The 22,415-nt window shown below is 37.7% G+C and overlaps 1 protein-coding gene and 3 non-coding genes across 4 annotated transcripts; 1 reads left to right on the top strand and 3 right to left on the bottom strand.

Moving 5' to 3' along the window:
- Window positions 1-12: 12 nt before the first annotated feature.
- Window positions 13-20,103, bottom strand: LOC106139791 (facilitated trehalose transporter Tret1). Its single transcript, XM_060951858.1, has 4 exons — window positions 19,243-20,103; window positions 8,080-8,248; window positions 5,610-5,797; window positions 13-1,103 (listed from the first exon to the last, which is right to left on the bottom strand). The coding sequence occupies exons 1-4, from the start codon at window positions 20,101-20,103 to the stop codon at window positions 39-41; spliced, it is 2,283 nt and encodes a 760-aa protein (XP_060807841.1). The 3' UTR covers window positions 13-38.
- Window positions 6,325-6,396, bottom strand: Trnag-ucc (transfer RNA glycine (anticodon UCC)). The gene has a single exon. It is a non-coding gene; the product is annotated as a tRNA-Gly (tRNA).
- Window positions 6,501-6,572, bottom strand: Trnag-ucc (transfer RNA glycine (anticodon UCC)). The gene has a single exon. It is a non-coding gene; the product is annotated as a tRNA-Gly (tRNA).
- On the top strand, window positions 13,998-14,069 carry Trnag-ucc (transfer RNA glycine (anticodon UCC)). The gene has a single exon. It is a non-coding gene; the product is annotated as a tRNA-Gly (tRNA).
- Window positions 20,104-22,415: the final 2,312 nt, after the last annotated feature.

The raw sequence follows: 22,415 nt of genomic DNA, 5'->3' as shown, positions 1-22,415 counted from the left end.
AAATTATAACGTTTTGAGAATTTAATATAAACGTCCATTTACCTCTTCGGTGATAAATTCTGTACGTAATTTGGATCCATTTCATCCAAATCTTTTCCTTTTGTTTCTGGTACACAGCAAACCACAAAACATAATCCCCCGACACTTATAGAGGCGTACAACCAAAATGCCCCATGAAGGCCCAAGGCTTGTTGAAAATCAACAAACGTCTTGACACCAACAAACGCGCAAAGATAGCTGAAAGCAGTTGCCATTGCACTGCCGAAAGCCCTGTATTCCAAAGGAAACAACTCCCCAATCAAAAGCCATGATATAGGACTCATCCCGAGTGAAAACGCTATAGTGAAAACTAAAACACACAACAATGGAATCCAATCATTTTGACCCAATGTTTGGTGGAACATAACGTTTTGGATCCTTTGATTCCGATGAACTTCCTCGTAATACGCGTAGCTCCCAAATCCAGCCAGGGCCATCGACATTAACACAGAACTGACGATCAGCAATGGTAATCTTCCAACAGTATCTATCAGTAAGCCCGACAGACATGACGCCAATAATTGCACGAAGGAAACAGCTATAGCTGCACCGTGCGGATTCATACCACCAAACGTTTTTCTAAATATCGGTACGGCATAAAATGAAAACGCGTGAGCCCCTGAAAATCTTTGAAACATCATGAGTCCACAAGTTACCAGAATAGGTCCTAGCAAACGATTCATAGTTCTGACATCTAGAGAATTTATAAATTGACTGCCAGACATTTGGCTTTGACGCTGACTGAAATTTTTGCTGGCCAAAACATTATTCCTTATAGTAGCTAGTTCTTGAGCCACATCGGAGTTAGGTCCGCGAAGCCAGAGGAGACTTTTGTAGGCTTCTTCGTCTTTACCGATTAAAACGAGGTAGCTTGGTGTTTCTGGTATGTAAAGAACTGTACAGAAGAGAAGTAGAGGAGCAGCGGATATACACAAGGCCAATTGCTGCCAGTCGAGGTAAGCGCCGATGGTGAAGCTGAATAGCACTCCAAGATGGCCGACGATTTTGAGCACGGCGCTGAGGCAACCACGAATGTCTGGCACGGATATTTCACTTATGTAGACCTGCAAATTATAAAAAAATATTTTAAGCAAAAATACGGCTTAATGATGGAACTAAAATTGACAGGATCCTGGCCCATTGCCCGAAATATTCATCACCCTTTCTCTTGATTAACTTTAACAATCTACACAGAAAGGAAGGCTTATTATAGGACTGATGATTACTTGAATGATAAAAACATCTGGCTTGGCACAGGAACCTCATTAAGAATGTAGGTAGTTTGATTTGAAACAATTTTTTTTTAATTTTTAAAAATTAATTTAAGTCAATGAATCTGAACAATGTATTCACTCTAGCAAAGAAGCTAAGTTTGGATAGTTGTGAAGTTGACGTTGTTGAATAAAAATGCTGCAGAGCAGTTTGTTACCGCTTCTTCTTTTTTAGTTTTAAGTAATTTATTTGACGTTAACCAATGTTGTGGAACCAAATGATATGACAATTATTAAGTGATATGAAGTGTCCCATGATAATGAATACATTTTTGACTTTTAGTTTTTTTAATTTGAAAGAGAAACAGCTAGCAGTATGCTCTACCAAACCAGATTAGACCAAATAATAATGGAATAATATTTAATAATAAATATTTTATTAATAATATTTTAGTTTGTAATTTTGAATAGATGTGAATTAGAATAGAATAGTATTTTTTTTAATTAATTAATTAATAATAGTTGTATTTTTAATAATCATATGTATGTACCTATGTAATAATCAATTAAATGTCATTGTGAATTAATGAATATAAACGTCATTGAACAGTGAAAGAAAAAAAAACAGAGAAATTAAACTTCTATAGATTTGATCTCAAAACGGTTGACCTTCAAAGTACCTAATCCTCCGTAGCTTAACCCGTCGTTAAACTAAGTAATTTGGATTAATTGCTGACAAATCGTACCCTCTGAAGTTCAATTCATCTCCAATGAAGAATACATTAATTGTTAAATTAATAATGTTTCAGATAGGTACTGGAGTTGATTTGAATTGAAATTTAAACATTCTTACACACGTCTTTTTTTAATGTCGTGTGGTCCCCGGCACCAATAGAAAAAATAATAGGACCACTCCATCTTTTCCCCACGGATGTCGTAACAGGCGACTAAGGGTTTGGTTTATAAACTTGGGATTCTTCTTTTGGGCGATGGGCTAGTAACCTGTCACTATTTGAATCTCAATTCTATCAAAAAGCCAAACAGCTGAACGTGACCTTTCAGTCTTTTCATGACTGTTGGCTCTGTCTACCCCGCAAGGGATATAGACGTGATGGTATGTATGCATTTCTGGTTGGTCAATAAATAAATTATTATTGACATTATTAATTATTATTTCACTTCAAAATATACCTTAATAACACTGTCTTAAGCCTTTTATTAATTATGCAATAAATAATTCCGAACAAGAAGGAACTAATTTTATTTTCAGAATGTTATAATAAATAATAATTTCCATCGTTAACAAGATTTCTCGGGATCGAAGAAAGTTGCTCCTGTAATATGGCGGAATGCTGAAACTTGGGCGAAGTTTGGACTTTATCAATTATACGCGTAGGGTGTTCCCCTCTTGATTACTTGGGTAAGCATGATTATTTCAGGGGTAAAAGTTTGGATAAGCTTTTATATTCGCATATATTTATGGATGGATTTGGATGCATTTACGACATCCATGGGAAATCCATCCATATACATATAATCACGTCTAGCGGGGAAGACAGAGCCAAAAGTCTTAAAAAGACTGATTAGAAAGACTGAAAGGCCACGTTCAGCTGTTTGGATTAATGATAGAAATGAGATTCACATAGTGACAGGTTGCTAGCCCATCGTCTAAAAGAAGAATCCCAAGTTTGTAAGCCTATCCCTTAGTCGCCTTTAACGATGAGATGGTTTGGTCCTATTCATTTTTTTTAGTGCCGGGAACCACACGGCTCATTTACAATTTAAAAAGTAAATATTATTAAAAGCCTTTTATTCTATTGTCCCATATTTCAGTAGAACTGACTGTCACAATACAAAAGCTAAGGTACTCGTATATATGCGGGCGTGACACGGGTAACCGTTATAAAGTTCTAAGTCTGATTAAGGTTTTCATTTACAAATTGAAATAATTTCATACACCTAATGTGATTTTCAAATTTTGTTATAGTAACGATGACTGTTTTCAACTTAATCCTTAGTTTGATACTTTGTACATACCTACATACATACATATGGTCACGTCTATATCCCTTGTGGGGTAGACAGAGCCAACAGTCTTACAAAGACTGATAGGCCACGTTCAGCTGTTTGGATTAATGATAGAATTGAGATTTAAATAGTGATAGGTTGCTAGCCTGTCGCCTAAAAGAAGAATCCCAAGTTTGTAAGCCTATCCCTTAGTCGCCTTTTACGATGAGATGGTTTGGTCCTATTCTTATTTTTAGTGCCGGGAACCACACGACATCGTGTGGTTCCCGACACTAAAAAAAGGAATAGGACAATTTAAAAAGTAAATATTATTAAAAGCCTTTTATTCTATTGTCCCATATTTCAGTAGAACTGACTGTCACAATACAACAGCTAAGGTACTCGTATATATGCGGGCGTGACACGGGTAACCGTTATAAAGTTCTAAGTTTGATTAAGGTTTTCATTTACAAATTGAAATAATTTCATGATTTTCTTCATACACCTAATGTAATTTTCAAATTTTGTTATAGTTACGATGACTGTTTTCAACTTAATCCTTAGTTTGGTACAAAGTTTTATACCTTATAAGTAGCTGTGCCCGCGACTTCGTCGGCGTGGAATAGATATTTTCAGCATCATTGAAGACCTCAAGGATGAATAATTTTCCTCGTTTTTTTTCACATTCTCCATTATTTCATGCTTCTTTTAGTTGCAACGTGATGTTATAAAGCCTAAAGCCTTCCTCGATAAATGGTCTATTCGACGCAAAAATAATTTTTCAATTCGAACCAGTAGTTCCTGAGATTAGCGCATTCAAACAAACTCTTCAGCTTCATCATATTGGTACAGATTAAGTATGTTTACATATGTTATATCTTTTACGGGTAAGACAGAGCCAACAGTTAGAAGACTCAAGTCACCTATAGCTGAATGTTTTAGGAATGGAATGAATGTCAATTGATTCCATCCTCATTCCTTTAAAAAGATGATTCAACATTTACAAGTTGTACTTTTGGTAAACTTTTCCAATCTCTTTCGCTATTTTTACCTGGTGATGTTAATCACGTTTCCGGGGTAGACAGAACCTTATTACCTGAGATAACATAGTCAATATGGAGCGGCAGAACCCTCCAAGGAAGGCGGTACATACATACATATATATAATCACGTCAATAACCCTTGCAGGGTAGACACTGGTCCTATTCTTTTTTCTCTTGGTGCCGGGAACCACACGGCACTGTCATTTATGCGTATAGACAAGTATATCTTACCATTTGACATTCATTACGCTTTCTATGCAAGCTGGTTGGTTCTCATTCCTAGAGGGTTAGGCAGAGACTAATCTAAATTATCCAAATCACCCTTGATAATCAAGTCTCTTCCTCCAAGTGCATACATACATACATATGGTCACGTCTATATCCCTTGCGGGGTAGACAGAGCCAATTGACTTGAAAAGACTGAATGGCCACGTTCAGCTATTTGCCTTAATGATAGAATTGAGATTCAAATAGTGACAGGTTGCTAGCCCATCGCCTAAAAAAGAATCCCAAGTTTGTAAGCCTATCCCTTAGTCGCCTTTTACGATATCCATGGGAAAGAGATGGAGTGATCCTATTCTTTTTTTGTATTGGTGCCGGGAACCACACGGCACTTTCCTCCAAGTGGTAGACAGTATTTACAGCGTTGTACCAAAGACACCGTCATTCCTTAGCACGATCTGAATCAATACATATCTGGTAATATAATCAAGTCACTTCCGTGTCAACTGAGATCAGGTATGAACAGAAACTACAGCATCTTAGTTCTACATTCATTCATGTTTTTTAATGTAGACAATGTGCAATGTGCATTCGTCCACGATTTAGATTTAATAGATCTATATTTGTAAACTGACGTCCGATGAAAACGCTGTAGTGTAGTTTGTTCCGCCGCTTCTTCTACCCGTGCACTTTGGAAGCGGTAGTAGTTATAATTAGATTTAAGTTATGTGACGTCAATAAGTGATAGGTACCTTGTATCCAATCTTGGTCATGTGGAGAGGATGAATGAAAACAGGTTGACTAAGCAGATATACATGGAGAGTGTGGAGGGAAAGGTCGGAGTGGGAAGGCCTAGAGGAACGTATTTTGATCAAATTAAGGACGTCCTGGTAAAGGTTCAGGTCAAAAGTACCCGAAACCACCGAGCTTGCATGAAGAGAGTTATGAATGTGGATGAAGCGAAGGAAATATGCAGAGATCGTGGCAAGTGGAAAGAGGTAGTCTCTGCGTACCCCTCCGGGAAAGCAGCATGATTTTATGTATGTATGTATGTTGTATCCAATTTTCTATTCTATTCTATTCTTACCTGAGACAGCATGGTCAATATGGAGCAGCAGAACCCCCCAAGGAAGGCGGTGATGCACATCATCCTGACTGAGGTGGCGAGGACAGTCAGCAGCCAGGACAGGCTGCAGGGCGCGGCAGCCAGCGACAGCACGCGGCGGCGGCCGTGTCTCATTGCGGCACCGCCGGCCATGCCGCCGAAGAGGGCTCCTGAAATTGACAATTAAAAAGATACATACATACAATCACGTCTTTGTCCCTTACGGGGAAGACAGAGCCTACAGACTGGCGAAGACTGATAGGCCACGTTTCACAATTCAACAATTCACAATTGAGATTCAGATAGTGACAGGTTGCTAGCCCATCGCCTAAATGAGGAATCCCATGTAAATCACCCTTTCCTTTACAATCTGCACGGGAAATTTATTAGCCTATCCTTAAGTCCCCTTTTACGACATACATGGGAAGACAATGGTGTGGTTCTATTCTAAAGCGCTTGGAATCACACGGCTTTATAGTCATTTATGGTTAATATCGTCCTTAAAAATAAACAAACTGTTGTTTTACATCCAATCTGATAGCAGGGTCAAAGAGGTCAGACAGATTCAACCGTGTCGTTACCAGACTTACTATCTGAATTCTACTGTCCCGCAAATAAGCTAAATCAATAAACTAATTAATTAGTAATTTTATTAAAATTGCTCGCAGCTCATTACTTTTGATCTTTACGAAAAATGTGCGTTGGCCGGGAATCGAACCCGGATCAACTGCTTGGAAGGCAACTATGCTCACCATTACACCACCAACGCTTACGATATTTGTTCAAAATATTCCGTCCCATTGTATTTGTCATCAAGTCTCAGAAATTAGTGAAATTGTTATGCTAATTAATTAATACATTTAATTAAAAACGTGCGTTGGCCGGGAATCGAACCCGGATCAACTGCTTGGAAGGCAACTATGCTCACCATTACACCACCAACGCTTTGGATCTCTTGACAAATTTTGGAAATACTTCACTTAAGTATTCAGTTTATTTGTACAGATGTTTCAATTTTATATATACAAATGTTTGTCTACCAAAGTATATGGTACACAAACATTATATACACTATACTAGAAATCATCACAATTTACGTCTTTATCCCTTACAGAGTAGGCAGAGCCAATAGTTTCGAATCTCGAACAGCCGGAGAGCTAAATTGTGTGTTTTAGAAATCCGTCCTAATTATTTATTTAAAAAATCAATTATTTACGGGAACTTGCATTTTAACCACGAAAATAGTAACCTTTATAATAAAAGTGCCGTGTGGTTCCCGGCACCATTTCAAAAAGAATAGGACCACTCCATCTCTTTCCCACGGATGTCGTAAAAGGCGACTAAGGGATAGGCTTATAAACTTGGGATTCCTCTTTTAGGCGGTGGGCTAGCAACCTGTCACTATTTGAATCTCAATTCTATCACAGAGCCAAACGGCTGAGCGTGGCCTATCAGTCTTTTCAAGACTGATGGCTCTGTCTACCCCGCTAGGGATATAGACGTGATCATATGTATGTATGTTTATAATAAAAAGGGATTGTAGGACTAAACAAAAAATTGTGCAATAGCGAAAGACCTAACAAGGGGTCATATAAATTTACGAACGCTGACAAAGCACATTTTAAAATACATTTATACATTCACATTGCATGCTAATTTACTGTGTGCAATTTGGAATTAACGCAATCATAGCGTTTTTCCTGTCGGTTTGCATACAATAATTTGTCTATATCACTTGCGGCTTAGACAGAGCCAAAGGTCTTGAAAAGACTTAAAGGCCACGTTCTGCTTACGGCTTTATGATGGAATTGAGATGAGAGATGAGGGTTCAGGTGAAACATATAATTTGAGTTTGTTACATACATACATATGGTGACGTCTATATCCCTTGCGGGGTAGACAGAGCCTACAATCATGAAAAGACTGAATGCCCACGTTCAGCTATTTATCTTAATGATAGAATTGAGATTCAAATAGTGACAGGTTACTAACCCATCGCTTACAAAAGGAATCCCAAGTTTATAAGCCTATCCTTTAGTCGCCTTGTATGACATTGGGAAAGATAGTGCATATTCTATTCTACATACATACATAGGTACATATGGTCACGTCTATATCCCTAGCGGGGTAGACAGAGCCAACAGTCTTGAAAAGACTGAATGGCCACGTTCAGCTATTTGGCTTAATGATAGAATTGTGATTCAAATAGTGACAGGTTGCTAGCCCATCGCCCAAAAATGAATCCCAAGTTTGTAAGCCTATCCCTCAGTCACCTTTTACGACATCCATGGGAAAGAGATGGAGTGGTCCAATTCTTTTTCGTATTGGTGCCGGGAACCACACGGCTATTCTATTCTAAAGTACAAAATACCATACTTCACATTTAAAATATCAGCTTAATGAAATCTTCATCCGCGCATAAGGTACCAATGAATAAGAAATTGTTATGTACCTAGGAATGAGAGTGAAGCGAGCCACGAAGCCTGCTGGTCGGTCAGCTGGAAATCCCTCCTGGTAGCGTTGCCTCCAGGTCCTTGCAAGGAGGCGATGGCAGGGGAGCTGTACCCTTTGCCAAGACCAGCTGAAAATGGAGCCAGGGACACTGCTAAGGCGGCCAACACCTGGAATTTAAGAAATCGTTGTAGTTTATTGTACGAGTATTGCGATTGTTATTATGGTGAGGGAATATTTATATATATATATTTACTAGCTGTTGCCCGCAACTTCGTCCGTGTAAACTTATTTGCAGGCAAACTCATGCCTTGAGTTCATTTAAATGACGAGAACTTTTTTTTAGTGAACCGATTTCGATGAAACAAACGGTTAAAAATTAATTGTTTTTCTGAGTTCAAACAAAGTTTTAAGTAAATCAGTTCAGTACTTTCCGTGATAAGCGTGATCATACATACAGAAAGCCAGACAGACAAAAAACATTCAAAAATAAAATTTGCTTACTATTATAATTCATCCTAAGTGTCCCTCTATCCATTTCAGTCAAAAGCACCAAATGTACAGACAAAATATTTTTACTGTTTATATGTATAGATAAGGATAGGGAACTACCCAGCTAAAGGTCATTTACCCGGTGTAAGTCATTCCGGAGTCGAAGCAGTTTCCCATCTGACCTCCGAGACGCAAAAGGTTGTATTTTTTTTACGAAAAACAGCAAAACTTAAACAACATCACTAATATCCAGCTGAATTGTACCTTTCAGCCTTTTGGAGACTATCGGCTATGCTGCCTCATAAATACATTAATGTATGTATGTAACAATGCCGTGTGGTTTCCAGCACCAATACAAAAAAGAATAGGACCACTCCATCTTTTTCCCATGGATGTCGTAAAAAGCGACTAAGGGATAGGCTTACAAACTTGGGATTCTTTTTTGGGCGATGGGTTAGCAACCTGTCACTATTTGAATCTCAATTCTATCATTAAGCCAAATAGATTAACGTGGTCATTCAGTCTTTTCATGACTGTTGGCTCTGTCTACCCCGCAAGGGATATAGACGTGACCATATGTATGTAACAAACTCATATTATCTGTTTCACCTGAGCCCTCATAAATTTCACCTATCACAAAAGCACATGAAAATTTGAAAATTTCCACTCATAAAAGCGGGTTTTGCCGTAACAATAAGTGATTCTGAGTCACGACCTGTTTTGGCGAGATGGATGGACAAACACACTCAAGTTTATGTTGTGTAGAGACGTTATGCTCGAGGCCTTTTACGAAATAAGAGGTGACATTTTTGGGGGGGGACCCTCATAGCTTTTTGTGTGTTTAGCAGCAGTCTCAGACTACGATAAGAAGGTATTCGAATCTGTAGGAAACATTACTTGTAATATTACACCTTTAACTTGAGAGTACGTTTACAGACATCTTTGAACTTGTATTTACCCTTTAGTGCCATGTAGTTCCCGGCACTAATAGAAAAATAGAATAGGACCAGTACATCTCTTACCAATGAATGTCGTAAAAGGCGACTAAGGAATTCGCTTAAGAACTCTGTCAATAAGCCAAATAGCTGAACGTGGCTTATACCAGTATTTTCAAGACTATTGCCTATGTCTACCCCGCAGGGAATATAGACGTGATTATATGAATGTATCTTCTGAGTCTGCACAAAGGATAAAGGGACAATAAACATGTTAGGTTCTTTATGTGGTCTAGGATTATTCCAAGAAAGGAATGGAATGAAATTATCAGAATAAGTTAATACGTATGGATGAAGGCGAGTACTTCTCACTTACTTACTTACTACTTATAATCACGGCTATATTCCTTGCGGGCTAGACAAAGCCAACAGTCTTGAAAAGACTGATAGGCCACGTTCAGCTCTTCGGCTTTAAGATAGATTTGAGATTCATATAGTGACAGGTTGCTAGCCCATCAAAGTTTAAAAGTCTATCCCTTAGGCGCCTTTTAGGACATCCATGGAGTGGTCCTATTCTTTTCTTGATTGGTGCCTGGAACCACGCAGCAATAACATAGAACAACATAATTTTGAATAAGTATTATTTTAATTTTTTTCGAATACTTTCGAAGGCAAAATAAAACTACTTTTGAAAATGTACGACATTTTTCATGTTAAAAATTATTTTAAAAGTCCATTGGAAGGATCCATTAAGGCCAAGAAGCACTCATCTCAACCCACAGTTAATAGCTAAATATTTGCTTTTAAGTAAATGGTTTTGCATAATTAATTTAGCGTACACTTAAGGGGAGGTCTAGTCATTAATTTTCGGCGACCCAAAGCAGATTCTTAAGGCTTAAAGATACCAAGTATTACCGTTGTGTTGTTATACTTAATAAAAACTAATTCTATATCTTGAGTCAGTTCCACACTTTAAAACAGCATTCTATATATATCCACACTAATAATAAAGAGGAAAGATTTGTATTTTTGTATGTTTGTGTGGAATAAACTCAAAAACTACTGGTCCGATTTTGATAAAATTTGGCTCAGATATAGAATAGACCTTCAAAAGTGACATAGGCATAAATTTGTTTTGAAATAAATTTATTTCAAAATATAAAACACAAAAATATGTCCACCCGTGCGAAGCCGGGGCGGGCCGCTAGTTCTATATATAGTCATAGACTACATCTTTCCACTTGCGTTCCTGCATACTTCTTTTGTTACATCAATCTTTTATACTATATTTTTTAGAGGTTGTGCCGTGTGGTTCCCGGCACCAATAAAAAAAGAATATGATCACTCCATCTCGTTCCCATGGATGTCATAAAAGGCGATTTAGTCGCCTTTTACGACAACTACACATATAGGCTTATAAACTTGGGATTATTTTTTTGGGCGATGGGCTAGCAACCTGTCACTATTTGAATCTCAATTCTATCTTTATGCCAAACAGCTGAACGAGGCCTATCAGTTTCTTCAAGACTGCGGGCTCTGTCAACTCCGCAAGCGATTTTGACGTGATTATATGTACGTATGTTGCTTTTATATAAATTCGTTGGTATAAGGTACCTACTCTTAATCTATAAATATTCTCGATTTGATCAAGGCACGTTTTTCTTGTAATAAGTCTTCAGCGAACTACTGAATTTAAAATTATTGCTATAATAATTGTCTAAAAATCTTGGTATTCTTCTTTTAGGCGATGGGCTAGCAATCTGTCACTATTTGAATCTCAGTTCCATTTTTAACCCTCAAAGCTGAACGTGTTATTTTTGTCTTGTTTTGACAGTCTGTCTACCCCGTAAGAAATAAAGACGTGTATGTATGAATTGTCATTCATTACTCTGCCTTTTATTTCGAAACGAAGGCAGTCTAGATGTAGAATGAACTGTCCAGTGTTTAAATATTGATTTTATATATATTTTGTTTAAATACATATATTTACACTTCTTAAATAATGAAGTGCACTCTTTCTCAAATATTTTGTCATCATGAGCTTTGTAAGTGCTATTTTTTTGCAGTTATTTGTATCAAAGATTATTACATACATACAAAAGATTTTTATAAAAATACAACTAATTTTAATTAATTATTAAAAAAAATATTCTTAATTACTAAATAGAGGCCGCCCGCGACTTCGTCCGCATGGGAACCCTATCAATCCCGCGGGAACTCCGGGATAAAAAGTAGCCTACATGTTATTCTGGGTCTTCAGCTACCTACATACCAAATTTCATCGTAATCGGTTCAGTAGTTTTTGCGTGAAAGAGTAATAAACATCCATACTGACATCCAGACATACTCACAAACTTTCGCATTTATAATATTAGTAGGAAGTAGGATAGTATATATATTAGTCCATTTCGAGAGATAAAACTCCTTAACTCGTTTGGGAATATCAAATAACCCGAATCGTTTGTGTTAAAAGTCTAAGCCCACAACATATGTATGCTATGAATGTTAATGGTGCCGTGTGGTTCCCGGCACCAATACCAAAAAGAATAGGACCACTCCATCTCCTTCCCATGGATGTCGTAAAAGGCGACTAAGGGATAGGCTTACAAATTTGGGATTCTTTTTAAGGCGATGGGCTAGCAACCTGTCACTATTTGAATCTCAATTCTATCATTAAGCCGAATAGCTGAACGTGGCCATTCAGTCTTTTCAAGACTGTTGGCTCTGTCTACCCCGCAAGGGATATAGACGTGATCATATGTATGTATGTTAATGCTTATCCGACACAAGTATTTTTAGGATAATAATTGAACAGGGACTTGTATATGTTTTTACGTATCTACATCGCCAATTACGAAGCGAAAAACGGCGGAGAGTGGAGTTAAGTATGTCGGGGTTGATCGGGTTCTATGGAGGTTCAACGGTGCCTACGTTAAGCTGGGTAATGAGCGTAACCTTTGGCTGTTTTGATATATACTTATACATATATATACTTTATAAGTGCCGTGTGGTTCCCGGCACCAATAGAAAAAAGAATGGGACCCACATAAGCGCCGTATAGAAAAAAAGAATATGACCACTCCAACTCTTCCACATGGATGTCGTAAAAGTTGACTAAGGGATATTCTTATTAACTTGAGATTCTTCTTTTAGGCGATGGGCTAGCAACCTGTCACTGTTTGGATCTCAACTCTATCATAAAGGCAAACAGCTGAACGCGGCCTATCAGTATTTTCAAGATTGTTGGCTCTGTCTACCCCGCAAGGGGTACAGACGTGATTATATGTATGTATGTACATATGTATGTATATACCACAAATCGATATGATAAACAAGTGTCGTTGGTTGAAACGGTAAAGTGCCCGGTTAAAACGCGTGATGCGCATAAGGTCACCGGTTCGAATCCCACCGCGGCCATGTACCAATGACTATTTTCTGTTATGTACATTAGTTTGAATACTAACCGATGCTCTTACGGTGAGGGAAAACATCGCGAGGAAACCTGCACGTTCAGGCAACGCAATTACCTGCGCAAGAAATAAAGGCTTCTGGTTTTTCAGAGAGAATATTAAAAATATTTCATTTTAGTACCGTGCGGTTCCCGGCACCAAAAGAAAAAAGAATAGGACCATTCGAACTCATTCCCATGGATATCGTAAAAGGTGACTAAGGGATAGGCTTATAAACTTAGGATTTTTCTTTTAGGCGATGGGCTAGCAACCTGTCACTACTTAAATCTCAATTCTTTCTTTAAGTCAAATAGCTGAACGTGGCCACTCAGTCTTTTCAAGACTGTTGGCTCTGTCTACCCCGCAAGGGACATAGGCGTGACCATATGTATGTATGTATGTAATCTACACAGGAAGAAAAGCACTGTTTTTCAGCTCTACCAGCTCCCGTGAAAACTATCGCTGTCCCCTTTTCACGTCATTATAAAAAGCGAAACAGCGATAGTCTCGCGCAATCAAAACGGCGGCAGCCAGCATAGAAGCTTTTACTGAATACACATACATAGATTACATACAAATTCATACATAAATAAAAGTAATCACGCGGTTTTTCCCGTAGTCTCTGCCTACCCCACCGGGAAAGAGGCGTGACTTTATGAAGGTACTAAATATGCCCGCGACTTCGTCTGCGTGGAATAGTTATTTTGGGCATCTTTGAAGCCCTCAAGGATTAATAATTTTCCTCGTTTTTTTCTCATTTTCCATTATTTCTTTGCTTCTTATAGTTGTAGCGTGATATTATATAGCTTAAAGCCTTCCTCGATAAACGGTCTATTCAACGCAAAAAGAATTTTTCAATTCGAACCAGTAGTTCCTGAGATAAGCGCGTTCAAACAAACAAACTCTTCAGCTTTATAATATTAGTATAGATACGTGTGTAATAAAAATTGTATGATGTTAATTTGTTTCGTAAATTTAAACACATCTGTGCAAATAATTTTATTTCTCAAAATTGGTTTGAAATTTCATAAGTTAGTCACAAGGCGTTGGTGGTGTAATGGTGAGCATAGTTGCCTTCCAAGCAGTTGATCCGGGTTCGATTCCCGGCCAACGCACGTTTTGATTCGGTTTACAAATTAATTAGCTGCTATTTAATATGTTCAAATTCAAATTCAAAATTTTTATTCATTACTATAGGATACTTCATATCGCTTAATAATTGTCAAAACGTATGGTTTAACAACATTGGTTGACGTCAAATAAATTACTTAAAACTAAGTTTACTGCCGCTTCCAAGGCATCAGTGCAGAAGAAGCGGTAACAAACTGCACTGCAGCATTTTCTTCAACATTTAACTTCACAATATCATATTATGTATATATTAACCATTATGAGACTTGAATTAATCTTATATAACGTACATAAAAAATGTGAACAAGTCACGTCTATATCCCAGGCTAGTTAGACAGAGCCGAACAGTAACAGAAAACAGAGAAGAACAGAGAATTTATGGCATTGAGATACAAATAGAGACAGGTTGCTAATATATCGCCTACAAGAAAAATTCCAAATTCATAAGCCTTTCCCTTAGTCGCCTTTTACGACATACATAGGTACGCAATATGTGGATTTGTCCTAACCTTAGTGCCGTGTGGTTCCCGGCACCAATAAAAAAAAAGAATAGGACCACTCCATCTCGTTCCCATGGATGTCGTAAAAGGCGACTAAGGGATAAAAAAATGTTATATATGTAAAAATACTTAATAAGGTATTAAACTTAGTACCAACTTTACAAACCAACCACCAAACACCAACTTTTTTGCCAAAAGCGACTAAGGGATAGGCTTACAAACTTGGGATCCTTTTTTAGGCGATGGGCTAGAAACCTGTCCCTATTTGAATCTCAATTCTATCATCAAGCCGAACAGCTGAACGTGGCCTATCATTCATTTCAAGACTGTTGGCTGTGTCTACCCCGCAAGGGATATATTATGTACCGCTTATGTACCGGGAACCACACGGCACAACAACAACAAGTAAATAGAAATCTTGTAGACGCCTGATCGTCTTGAAAACTAGTTTGTTGAAACCTTACGTTGAGTCGTGACCGCCCAACCGAGATATCTTATTATAATATTCCCTTTACGCTTACTTTTGTGTGATAAAGGTAAAGGGTCAGGTCAAAAGTACCCGAAACCGCCGAGCTTGTATGAAGAGAGTTATGAATGTGGACGAAGCGAAAGAAGTATGCAGAGATCGTGGCAAGTGGAAAGAGGTAGTCTCTGCCTACCCCTCCGGGAAAGAGGCGTGATTTTATGTATGTATGTATGTATGTTTGTGTGATACTACATACATACATATAATAACGTCTTATCCCGTGCGGGGTAGACAGAGCCAACAGTTTTGAAAACACTGATAGACCACGTTCAGCTGTTTATAGCATACATATAGTGACAGGTTGCTAGCACATCACCTAAAATAAGAATCCCAAGTTTAAAAGCCTATCCCTTAGTGGCATTATAGGACATCCAAAGGAGCGAGATGGAGTGGTCCTATTATTTTTTGTATTTGTGCCGGGAACCACACAGCAGTAACATGGAACAACATAATTTTAAATAAGTAAGCCTAATGTTAGAATTTAGATTCAAATAATGACAGGTTGCTGGCCTGTCACATTAAAGAAGAATCGCAAATTGATAAGCGTATCCCTAAGTCGCCTTTTACGACATCCATGGGAAAGAGATGTATGTAGGCACAATACTCTTCGCAATCAGGTGATGTCTACCCTGCAAGGGATATAAACGTGATTATATGTATGTACCTATGTATGTACTCCTTTTATAAAAGTATGGATGGACAGAAAGGATGGATGAAATCGCGTTAACAATGCCTTCAGAAACAATAACACAAATCATTTTCGCTGTTCATGGCGGGCTATTAATTATAATTTGGACGTTTGGCGCAAGTCAAAGAAGTTTAACAAGTTTTCAAAAGATTTGGCAGTGAAAACTTGAAATGAATAAAATGCTGCAGTGCGGTTTGTTGCCGCTTCTTCTGCATTCACGCTTTTAAAAGCGGCAGTAAACTTAGTTTTTATTAAGTAATTTATTTTTCTTCAACCAATGTTTTTGCTGTGAGACCAAAAGATATGAGAATTATCAAGTGATGTTTGAAATGCCCTATAATATATAAATAATGAATGAAGATTTAGATTTTGAATTTGTATGGTTAGTTTTATAGATATGAGGTCTTACTTCTTTTACGTTAGGTCTTATTTTATTATTTATAGCACATACAAAGAATTCAACCTCTACAAAGTTAAAAAGCAAAAACAAAGTAGCATTTCAAAAGTATTTTGTATGTTTTTCTTCAAATAAACGCTTTATTAAACCTTAATTAAACGTTAGTCAAACCTTTGTTAAACCTTAGTTAAGGTTTCATTAAACCTTAGTTAACACTTAGTTAAGCCTTATCTAAACCTAACTTAAACCTTTGTTAAACGATAATTAACCTTAATTAGTCTGACAGTGAAGAAAAACAAGAAGCTGTCTCTAAATCTCAATAGTGTCAAAGCCTTCGAGACTATTGTTTCTATCTACACCGTAAGTAAAAAAAACGTAATATGACCTGACCCCGTTTACCGTTAGTTTGTATGAAAAAATATCGTCACCTTCCCGCTTCCGCTTATGAATTGTGACTTATTTAGATTTACTTAGCCGTAACATGACTCGGGTTTCATATTAACCTCAAAACGCTAATAACGAACGGACGAGTTCATGTTCGCAAATATTTTATATAGAAAAGAGAGAATTCAGCAATAATGGAGTCTGAATAAATAAGTGCCGTGTGGTTCCCGGCACCAGTACAAAAGGAATAGGACCACTCCATCTCTTACCTATGGATGCCGTAATGCGACTAAGGGATAGGCTTACAAACTTGGGATTCGTTTTTTAGGCGATGGGCTAGCAACCTGTCACTATTTGAATCTCAATTCTATCATTAAGCCAAACAGCTGAACGTGGCCTATCAGTATTTTGCAAGACTGTTGGCTCCGTCTACGTCACAAGGGATAAAGACGTGATTACATGAATGTATGTATGTAAAAGGTTTTGTTTAAACAGAGAATTGGCAATAACAATCTTTGTAAGAATTTCAATTTCAAAAATTCAGAAATTGAAATTCTTACGACAACGAATAAAGGGGTACTTTAATTACACCGGCGGAGTTGCGAACAAAATATAGTCCAAAACAAATAAAATTACTACCGCTCCACTACTGAAATCGGGTATATTGCAAACCTCAAAAATTTTCATTCTAAATTCCAAAACGCGAAAATTCGCTCGTTCAAACTATCCGACGGCCATTTTGATTTGGGAAACTTCTGGATTTGTTTGCTCAGGCCAGAGAATGCGGGTCGGGTCGGGATCATGCGATCGGGAACCCGGGAACAACTTTATTAATATCTTTATTTGCGAATTGCTAGTCCGGTAGCGCATAAAGCGTAGGGTATGCCCGCTATTTCTTTCTTATCGGTATTTATCACTTACGGGGAAGACAGAGCCGGCAATCTCGAAAAGACTGTAAGGTCACGATATAATGTAATCACTACATATATACATATAGGAACTCTCTATAACTACATACATACATATAAGAACTAGTAATTCAGTAAAAATTCAGACAAGTGAAATATCATTTTAAGTACTTCCTTAATGGTATTTGTCTGAATTAGTTGATAAATTAGGACATCTGATTGAAGTCTAGATAACCTGAATCTTCTTACTCCTAGCCTTAGTCCCGGATGCATCCTCACCTCTCTGGAGAGGAGCCCGGGGTATGCCTTTGACCATGGATCCTGGATTGGGTGAGTCAGGTTTTTGTACGAAGCGACTCCCGTCTGACCTCCGCAACCTTTGCAGAGGAACCTTACTCATATTGGATCGATCATGGTAACGTTATATCATCGACGTCGATTCGACCATCGACACTTTATCTATACTAATATTATAAAGCTGAAGAGTTTGTTTGAACGCGCTAATCTCAGAAACTACTGGTTCGAATTGAAAAATTCTTTTTGCGTCGAATAGATCATTTATTGAGGAAGGCTTTAGGCTATATAACATCACGCTGCAACTATAAGGAGCAAAGAACAATTGGAAAATGTGAAAAAAAACGAAGAAAATTATTCATCCTTGAGGGTTTCAATGATGACCAAAATAACTATTCCACGCGGACGAAGTCGCGGGCGGCCTCTAGTATCATCATAAATTTGAACACGGAACACCATTACGGGATAGCTATCTATACATAAAGTTTTATGTTCCACCCCATAATTACGGACATTAAAGCAATCTGCTATGGCGATGCACAGAGCATGGATTGCTGAAGCGAGACCGCTTTGCTCTGGGGTGGAGCGAAACATGAATAAATATGGGGAACATAGTATTACGATGTCTCGTAGAAATTCTATAATAAATAGTATGATTGAATTTTTAAAAATTGATGTTTTAAAATTTTTTTTTTTTTCAAAAAAAAGTGTTGGCCACTTACACATTATGACAAACAAAAGAACAATTTTGACGGCTCCTTAACGTTTGTGTTTAACCCCTGATGGAAAAAATGCGGTGTTATTAGTTTGATGATATCTGCCGGTGTTATTATAGCTTACAAACGGATGAAACGATTCAAATTTTTAAAGGCTAAAAGGTTATAAACGATTTTCTTTGATTTCAAAATAGAATATTGACTTGTTGTTACTTACTAAAGTCTTAGACTATACTTTAATCAAAACCAAGAAGATAATGATAACAGTAAAAACAACATTTTAATATATTTTATATTTTCGATTAAACAAACCTGCATTTTCTTCATTTACTACATCAGTTTCATAACTATTTAAAAATTCTGAAATAAAACTTTTCACACGATAACGTAAAAATAGGACGTGTAAGTTAACTGGGTTGCCACATGTTTACATCAGATAAAAACTCACCTGGTATGATGCCGTGTGGTTCTCGACATCAATACAAAAAAGAATAGGACCACTCCATCTCTTTCCCATGGATGTCGTAAAAGGCGACTAAGGGTAGGCGGTATGGACGTAGGCTCACAAACTTGGGATTCTCTTTTTAGGCGATGGGCTAGCAACCTGTCACTTTTTGAATCTCAATTCTATCATTAAGCCAAATAGCTGAGCGTGGCCCATCAGTCTTTTCAAGACTGTTGGCTCTGTCTACCCCACTAGGGATATAGACGTGACCATATGTATGTATGTATGTAAAATCTCACCTGGTGCAGGTGCCTTGTTCGTCGCGGCCTTGCCACTTCTTTTCTGTCCACTCCCGTCAAGCACTTCCCATTGGGAACACTCCCAATCTCTTCCGTGTTGCAATTCCGTTCGGCCGGCTTCGAAATTGGAATGTTATGCTTCTCAAAATAACCATTCTGTATCATCTGATCTAATGACACTTCCAATTCTCTAACGGGCACAACTTTTCGACCGACAATAGGATCGTCGACGACCATTTTCCTATTGCATCCGGACACTTCGGAGAATTTAACGTTTTTCTTCACCTCGTCTGGTCTTTTCCGCTTCTTGGTCGCCGCTTCGGTCGTCCAATATTGAGCATTTTGTTCAGACAGTCTCAAAGGTTTGCAGACGGCTACGTTTTTTGGTGCGTTCGAATTTTTTACTTCAGTAAGTATAGGTTTTGGATTCCTCGCGTAATTATCTGCTTCCGCACGCCTAACTTCTGTTGTTCTTTTCCTATAAGGTTCATAAGAATCTCTCGGCCTCCTCCTGTCAGTTTCGATTCTAAAATCGTAATAATCTTTCTTCCTACGACTATTTCTATCGTCGTAATTATAATAGTTCCTCGGTAATGAGTTGTATTTCATGTCATAAGATGTTGGTAAATTTAAATATTCTGGTCGTATTGGTCTGAATAGTGACAGTCTTCCTTGAGCCTCGTCAAAGTCTGAGTAGATATCTTCATAAACGTATCCATTCTTTCTTCTGGGTCTCTCGTGCCTCTCGACTCTGTGGTCGTATCTTCTATTCCTTTCTTGATAATCGTATTTCCTTCTAAATTCATATTCGTAGGCATATTCCCGTCTCTCGTGAAGCAACCTTTCCCGGGAGCCGGCCATTCTTCTAATATTAGATTTTTCTCGCCTGCAAAGAAAGATAGCATATTAATGAGGGGCTTTGTAGTATCCGGGATTTGCCTCTCAAGAGGCGTGAAATTGAGCGGAATTCTGATGTTAGGGAGTCACAAAGGGATAGCATAGTATTACGAGCTTTTAGCTGTTTGAATAAAGTTTAAGGATTTGAGGTTTCATGTTGAATGTTTTCAGAGGTCCTTTTTAGTTAAAATTGTGAATAGTGAACTAATAAGTTGTTCGTATGAGTTTTTATTATTATTAGAAGAAAATATTTGTAATTTTAAATATATTTCTTTCGTTTGTATTTCAGAAAGAGATTAATCATTTATTTATTAATGAATTGGCAATATATACATATGAATTGTCTTTTCAAGACTGTGTCTTGGATTTGTCTACCCCGCATGGGATATAGACGTGACTATATGTATGTGTGTATTCTCTTTTATATTATTAAAATGGACCTAGACGAACGTATCTTGATCAAATTAAGGACATCCTGGTAAAGGGTCAGGTCAAAAGTACCCGAAACCGCCGAGCTTGCATGAAGAGAGTTATGACTGTGGATGAAGCGAAGGAAATATGCAGAGATCGTGGCAGGTGGAAAGAGGTAGTCTCTGCCTACCCCTCCGGGAAAGAGGCGTGATGTTATGTATGTATGTATGTAAGTCGTAAAAGGGACTCCTAAATATATCTACCTGTCAGTATTTGAATCTCAATTCCATCATGAGGCCATACAGTTGAACGTGGTCTTTCAGTCTTTCCAAGACTGTCGACTCTATCTACCCCGCAGAGGATACAGCAGTGATTTTATGTATGTATGTATAATTTGATTTTATGTATGTAATAATAAATTCAATAACCAAATACCGCATTGTAACAAGGTCGCAGGCATTTTGCCAGTCTTCAATGTGTATTGTCAGTGAAACTGTGTTCAGATCGTATTGTTTTGTTCGCCACGAACAATAAATCATATCAAATTAATAGGAATGTTTCCTGTGTTGTTGATACAGTCATTTGTTATGTTTAAGAAAATAAAGGTGTCTTTAATTTTAATTAATTTAAAGGTACTAATGTCAAGAGTACCCGAAACCGACGAGCTTGCATGAAGAGAGCTATGAAATTTCCCTTGCGGAGTTGACAGAGTCAAAAATCTTGAAGCTGTATGGTTTTATGATGGAATTGAGGTTCAAATAGTGACATGTTGCTAGCCCATCGCCTACAAGAGAATCCCAAGTATATAAGCCTATCCCATAGCCGCCTTTTACGACATCCATTGGGAATTATAAAGATACAATCATATTAAATTAATAGGAATGTTTCTTATAACAATAAACTTATCTGAAATTTGACTACATTCAGCCCTGAAATTCATGACTTGCCGCTACAAGTTGGAACATGTCTCGTTCAATTTACATCTAATGTGATCCCACATGCAAATATGGAGGGTACAATTAATATGCATACGACGTGTGCAGCTGGATCCTATATGTGGCTAGGAACATTGGTTTCGGAATTAAGTTTCAAAGTTAATAAAGCAAAAGTATATTAATAGTAGTAAGTTCCTTTTTCATAGGTAAGTATTTTAAAATATTACATATATTTGCCGTGTGGTTCTCGATATTTAAGAATAGGACCACTCAATCTCTTTTTCATGGATGTCGTAAAGAGCGACTATCGGATAGACTAATAAACTTTGATTCTTTTATGCTATAAGTTATCAACAGTGCTGATAGAATTTTATCATTAAGCCATACAGCTGAACGTGGCCTTCTAGTCTTTGCGAGACTGTTGACCCCGTAAGCAAAAAAACGTGATTTTTGTACGTATGTATTTTTCCACTACGACCCACAATTGTATACACTATATGCCGTTGTAATGGTGCCGTGTGGTTCCCGGCACCATTACAAAAAGAATAGGACCACTCCATCTCTTTCCCACGGATGTCGTAAAAGGCGACTAAGGGATAGGCTTATAAACTTGGGATTCCTCTTTTAGGCGATGGGCTAACAACCTGTCACTATTTGAATCTCAATTCTATCACTAAGCCAAACAGCTGAGCGTGACCTATCAGTCTTTTCAAGACTGGTGGCTCTGTCTACCCCGCTAGGGATATAGACGTGATCAAATGTATGTACGTATGTATGTATGTATACACTATATTATGAAATAGGTTAAGCTAGTAAAAAGGTCACAATTCCGCAGTCTGGCAAGGTCGAAGGCCAATTAAGGTAGCATTTTGGCAGACGGTTTGGCATAGTTCCTGCAATGCGCAGTTGTGTTCCAAATTTCAGTTCATT

Source organism: Amyelois transitella, chromosome 26 (assembly GCF_032362555.1).
Source record: "Amyelois transitella isolate CPQ chromosome 26, ilAmyTran1.1, whole genome shotgun sequence".
Classification (NCBI taxonomy): Eukaryota; Metazoa; Arthropoda; class Insecta; order Lepidoptera; family Pyralidae; genus Amyelois; species Amyelois transitella.
The sequence above is the reverse complement of the archived record's forward strand: the minus strand, read 5'-3'. Positions and strand labels throughout refer to the sequence as shown.

Bases quoted from the DNA above. Each gene is read 5' to 3' on its own strand.
- LOC106139791 (XM_060951858.1), bottom strand. From the start codon at position 20,103: ATGGCCGGCTCCCGGGAAAGGTTGCTTCACGAGAGACGGGAATATGCC. The intron at 8,249-19,242 runs GTGAGATTTTAC...CTTAAATTCCAG, and splicing joins GAACAAGGCACCTGCACCAG to GTGTTGGCCGCCTTAGCAGT. The intron at 1,104-5,609 runs GTAAGAATAGAA...TATAATTTGCAG, and splicing joins TATTGACCATGCTGTCTCAG to GTCTACATAAGTGAAATATC.